General features: G+C 45.4%; 1 protein-coding gene across 1 annotated transcript; it reads left to right on the top strand.

Annotated features, from left to right (window-relative positions):
* Nucleotides 1–1,800: 1,800 nt before the first annotated feature.
* LOC108716785 lies at nt 1,801–4,564 on the top strand. The gene has a single exon (XM_041562840.1). The coding sequence runs from the start codon at nt 2,345–2,347 to the stop codon at nt 3,266–3,268; it is 924 nt and encodes a 307-aa protein (XP_041418774.1). The 5' UTR covers nt 1,801–2,344; the 3' UTR covers nt 3,269–4,564.
* The last annotated feature ends 1,409 nt before the right edge of the window (nt 4,565–5,973 follow it).

The raw sequence follows: 5,973 nt of genomic DNA, 5'->3' as shown, positions 1-5,973 counted from the left end.
TGCCGACCCCCACGATACACACCAGGGTACGTTTTTGTCACAATGAGGTAGTGGGCATAGTAAGGGAAAATGGGGAGGAGATTTGGTTGGGGGTACTCTTAAGGATAGGGAGGACCACATGTCTTTTATGCAATATGGTACCATTATAAAATGTATGTTTGCAAATGCAAAGAGCCTGATTGGTAAAATGGGAGAGCTGGAAGTGCTGGCACTGGAGGGGAAATATGATGTGATTGGTGCTACCGAAACATGGCTGAATGCCTGCCCTATGCTCGTTGTGTGTGCCATACTTTGCCTGCTCTATGCTGCCTGTGTGCCATACTTAGCCTGCCCTATGCTCCTTGTGTATTCCATAATCTGCCTGACCTATGCTCAATGTGTGTGTCATACTTTGCCTGCCCCATACTCCCTGTGTGTGTGTCATGCAGTGCCTGCCCTATGCTTCCTTTGTGTGCCATACTCTGCCTGCCCAATGCTCCCTGTGTGTGCGCCTATGGGAGGTGAACCTGGTGCATGGTTGTTAGCATTTGGAAATACTTGTTAAGGGGTCCCCAAGGTGTTTAATCATGTGCTGGGGGTTGCTTTGTTATCTACAGGGAAAGCGGAGGCATATGGATTTAAGTGTATGTCTTAATATGACTTAATACACTTGTTTCACATATGAGTGATGAGCGATATCCCTGCAGTGAACACCAACCATCTGTTTGATCACCATTTTAGTTCAAGTTTATAAACTTGTTGCATGACAATTTTATGGCACAGATGTTGAGGAGCCAACCAGAAATATTATCTAATGACCCAGGGGTGACCCCTGGGTAATAATGACCATAATGTGATCTACGGTAATTTAATGTTTGGTACAAAAAGCAAATATACACTGAGGCAACAAAACCCTGAATTCCTTCAGAACATAAATTGGGGCATTAGGTGCTCTGTTAAAAATACAGCAATGGTTTTCATTTAAAATGATAGTAAATAGTTACTGTTCTCAATTTTTTCTCTTAAGAAGTAAATGTAGAAACACTCAGAATCACCCTATGTGACTTAATACAGTAGTAAAGAAGTTAATAGGAATGCATATAGTGTGCTTGGGGAGTAATCCCTGCCTCTCATAGCATGTTAAGTACCTGGGGTAGCAGCACCCACTATCTTTAACTGTATATACTTTGCTTAGGGGTCAGAACCCACAGCCTTTCATGTTACATGATGTGTTAGGGGTGCAGTTGTTGTATATGATTGTGGTGCCATTTCTAGGGATGAGCAAATCGGTCCTACCTGTGATAAAACAAACTTTTAATTGGGAGGGAAATATGTCAACTATTATGTTATGGCTTAGTTGCTTCTAACTGCTTCAACAAATGGTATGTGTATGATAACCTTTGCTCCTTTCCCTATGTGGTTTTTGATGTTGGATAGCCAGGCCTGCATTCCTTGGTAAGTGACCCCTACTGTGAGGGCAAACAAACCAGAACCCTCTGTAACTCAATACACATAGATGACCCCAAGATTTGTGAACTGTCTGGATCCTACATTCAGGCTAAACTGGGCATGCTCACCAAATGGCACCCCATTGGCCAAACAGTATTAGCTGTGATTGGCACCATTATAATTCATGGTCGGATTGGTCCTTATAATGGCACGCCTGGCCTATCATGTGATTGGCCCTTGTGGAAGCTGCCTTTGTGGTTGGCAGAAGGACTCAAACCCTGATCTGCATTTACGACAGGGGCTGTTCCCTTTCTGGCTTACAAAGGTGGCTGTTCCAAAGAATTCCAATTTGCTAGTCTTTTTATACAAATGGAAGATCACAGAGACTTCCAAGCTGTAAACCATCACAGCTGTAGCCACATGTTCCAGTGACCAGCAGTAGCAGTGCCCAACCCTGGCATTATCCTCATGCAGACTCATTGAATGCAGGCTGGCTACCATCTAGACTCTGAGAAAAACCTGTTACGTGAAGTTGCCATGCTAAATAAAGGGCTCATTCCCTAAAAGGAGTTCTGTTTGTGAGTCCTACCCTATGCCCACGTCCTCTCACAGCTTTGTGCTGTAACACTGGTGGCAGCGGTGGGATAGGGTACCAGGACATTGGAGGAACAAAGTACCAGCTCCCTTTGATCCCTGCATCATGGAAGCTCCACCTGGAATATACAGTGTCTCATGGGATACATTTAATGACTCCTGGACTCCACAGATCCCTACTGATCCCAGGGAGAACACCTTGTTTTGGCAGAGGTGTGACTATCTTGGACTCTCTGCAGATGAGGCCCTGACCCATGGGGTAGAACAGCTGGTGAGGATGGAGGCAGACCTGGAGGCTGATTACTATGTCCTGTAGAGCACAATGCACCAACCAGGTGGGAGATACAAGTATAGTTCCTACACAGTGTGCCCCCTTCCCCACAGCTGGGAGGAATGGCAAGAGCTCTGGGACCAACAGAAGTTCTGTAATTACAACACCTTTGTGGGTGACCCAGAGGAGAAGTTCTGGAGCCTCTATACAAGCCGGTTTAGATACATTGGCATGAATGATACAGAGGAAAGGAGGGACTGGTTAGCTGAACTGGTTTATTGGGAGCTGAATATTATAAGAGACTATGTGGGGATCCTACAATTTGAAGATCGTCGTAGGGAAGAAATGCTTGCAGAACCTGAGCTTGGTTGCTGCCCGTTTAAAGGCTTGGCAGAGGCTGTGGCTTCCCCAAGTGAAAACCCTGTCTGTGTGGAGTCCAGTGGCTGTGTGATCCCTGGGATGGCAGAACCTGAGCGTGGTTGCTGCATATCTAAAGTCTTAGCAGAGGATGCGGCCTCCCCAAGTGAAAACCCTGTCTGTGTGAAGTCCAGTGGGTGTTTGATCCCTTGGCTGGCAGAACCTGAGCTTGGTTGCTGCATATCTAAAGGCTTGGCAGAGGCTCCAGCCTCCCCAAGTGAAAACCCTGTCTGTGTGGAGTCCAGTGGCTGTGTGATCTCCAGACTGGAAGAATTGGGAAAAGATTGCATGGAGGAGAAAGAGGAAGATATCCCATCACCAAAGGAGCAGCAGCTGGTGAAAGAGGATCAGATGAACACCCGACAGAAAAGTGCATGTTTGGTGAGTCCCAGTGTCATCCCCTCAACATTCCCCAGGTGGAGGGATCCCAAACTGTGTGATGTTTCATGGGCTAGGGCCCCTAGAAAAGTTGGGGGTAATTTGAAACTAAAGAAAAGGCCGGGGGGAAAAAACTTTAGGAATACTCTCTGGGGTCCACTTGTTACTGGGGTTACCTGACAATGAGTCCCCTGGCCTGACTGCTGGGGAGGGGATTACAGACTGTTTCACCTTTGAATGTCCCCTTCTCCCTGGGAGACCCCTTTATTGTCCTGGAGGCCAGAACCGTGACATTTACTGGATAACCCATATGGAGGAGAGGGGATTGATGATGGCTGCCCTGAAATATCTTCCCTAAATCCTGTGGGTTCAGGTTACATTCCGATTTTTTTTCACGTTTACCATGTGGTGTATTCACAGTATACCCCTGTTTTGCCCTGGAACGTAATGACTTTTGCTCAGTGACTGGGAATTGTTTGTGAAATCTGCAACCAAACTGTGTGTCATGGACTGTAACTGTGTGGGAGGGGGGAGAGAACACAGGAGCTTTGGGATAGACTCCATCCAGGACTCTAAGAGACTATTTTTTTTCTCTACTACGGACATTTTATTGTATGGGAATTGGCTAGTGAGGCTGCTGGGAACCTGTATAGGCCCCCAGCAGGCTCCCTATTTGGAAGGGGGGAGAAATTGTGATAAAACAAACTTTTAATCGGGAGGGAAATATGTCAACTATTATGTTATGGCTTAGTTGCTTCTAAATGCTTCAACAAATGGTATGTGTATGATAACCTTTGCTCCTTTCCCTATGTGGTTTTTGATGTTGGATAGCCAGGCTTGCATTCCTTGGTAAGTGACCCCTACTGTGAGGGCAAACAAACCAGAACCCTCTGTAACTCAATACACATAGATGACCCCAAGAGTTGTGAACTGTCTGGATCCTACATTCAGGCTAAACTGGGCATGCTCACCAAATGGCACCCCATTGGCCAAACAGTATTAGCTGTGATTGGCACCATTATAATTCATGGTCGGATTGGTCCTTATAATGGCACGCCTGGCCTATCATGTGATTGGCCCTTGTGGAAGCTGCCTTTGTGGTTGGCAGAAGGACTCAAACCCTGATCTGCATTTACGAAAGGGGCTGTTCCCTTTCTGGCTTACAAAGGTGGCTGTTAAGAATTCCAATTTGTTAGTCTTTTTATACAAATGGAAGATCACAGAGACTTCCCAGCTGTAAACCATCACAGCTGTACCCACATGTTCCAGTGACCAGCAGTAGCAGTGGCAGGGGGTAGGGGGGCCTTGTTGTAAAGTTCTGTACCAGGGCCCTCAGGGGTCTAGTTACACCACTGAAGCCTCATGCTGAATGTATGTAACAGAAAACAATGGTGTAATACATTTGTTGTCTTTTTGACTTATCTTTAAAAAATACAATGTAAATGTATGAGAAAAGTAATGTGTATTGCCTCTGGTTGCATTTGATGAAATTAGACATCGCACTGCAAACTGAAGAATAATTAAATGGATCCCTAGTGATTACGATTGTAAATTAATGTAGATTTTTCATGACTAGAGCCTGAACATTATGAAACTCTGCATTTTTATTGAACTGTTAAAGCAAAATGTCAATTTCATAATGTATAAAATGTATTGTTTAACCAAAAGCTAACCCTGTGCAACAAATACAAAATAGGTTCACATCAAATAAGTAATATGAAATCTTGACAGATAAGTGATGTTATAAACAGGCCCATTGGAGTAGAAATTAATTAAATAAGTATAGCTTAACACAGCACCTGCAACAGGAAAGGAGTCCAGAGCAAGTACATAAGTGGGTGCAAGATTTGGTGACCCCTTAAACAACCCCACACCTGAGTTCCGCACACTTATATTAAAGCAGCAGGCCATACAATAAGTCCTTCAAACAGAAAACAGTATCTATCAATAACAGTGCAGAAGCAAAGAGCAACATTCCAAGGAGTCAAGAGATGCTTGCGAGATGCTCAGATATGCTCAGATCGGTAAAAAGCCGCTCCTGGTAACTTTAAGAGCCGAATTTCTGGTTATTAAACCGGAAATTCGGCTTTTCTAGTGCAGAGAGCTCAATTTTTCTCTCTGCGCTAGCGATGCGGCCCCTCTCTGGACCCCCGTCTGCCGACCATTCGGCTTTTCTAGTGCAGAGAGCTAAATTTTTCTCTCTGCGCTAGCGATGTGGCCCCTCTCTGGACCCCCGTCTGCGATCTTTAGGTAAGAGCGACAGACGGACAGGGGGGAGCGACATTTCCAATGCTGCCTCAGGCGGCAGTAATAGCTGAAGCGTGCCTGGTTAAACCAAGTCATCACTGACCACTATGGTCGATACATCATCCTCCAGGGCATGCTGTGTAACAAAGCCATTATGATTGTCAATATATATATGCCCCCATCATACAATGGGCCCTATTAGCCTGATCAACAACAAACTAGCAGCCTTGCCAACATCACCCCTATGTATACTGGGTGATTTCAACTCCACAATGCATCCCCTGGCTGATCGCCTACATTCTCAGGAGCCTGGCCCAACTATACTTGCACAGTGGGCAGAAGCCTTCAACCATGTAGATGCATGGAGATGGAAACACCCAGAGGCTAGAGAATACTCCTGTCACTCAACCACACACCATACCTTTTCAAGAATAGATCTAGCTCTGGTAACCACTGACATCCTTCACCTTGTTGAGAGGGCACAGTTCTTAACACGAATTCTCTCTGACCATTCTCCACTCCTACTTTCCCTCCGTTGGTCCACCCCAATGGAATCCAAATTGTGGAGACAGTCCTCTCTGGTTGACCAACGTAACTATAAAGGTTGCAAACTCTGAAGGATATTCAGACTACATAAA

This window comes from Xenopus laevis, chromosome 5L, assembly GCF_017654675.1.
Source record: "Xenopus laevis strain J_2021 chromosome 5L, Xenopus_laevis_v10.1, whole genome shotgun sequence".
In the NCBI taxonomy this organism is placed as follows: Eukaryota; Metazoa; Chordata; class Amphibia; order Anura; family Pipidae; genus Xenopus; species Xenopus laevis.
The sequence above is the reverse complement of the archived record's forward strand: the minus strand, read 5'-3'. Positions and strand labels throughout refer to the sequence as shown.

Excerpts from the sequence above, each read along its gene's own strand:
- LOC108716785 (XM_041562840.1), top strand. The coding sequence starts at position 2,345 with ATGCACCAACCAGGTGGGAGATACAAGTATAGTTCCTACACAGTGTGC.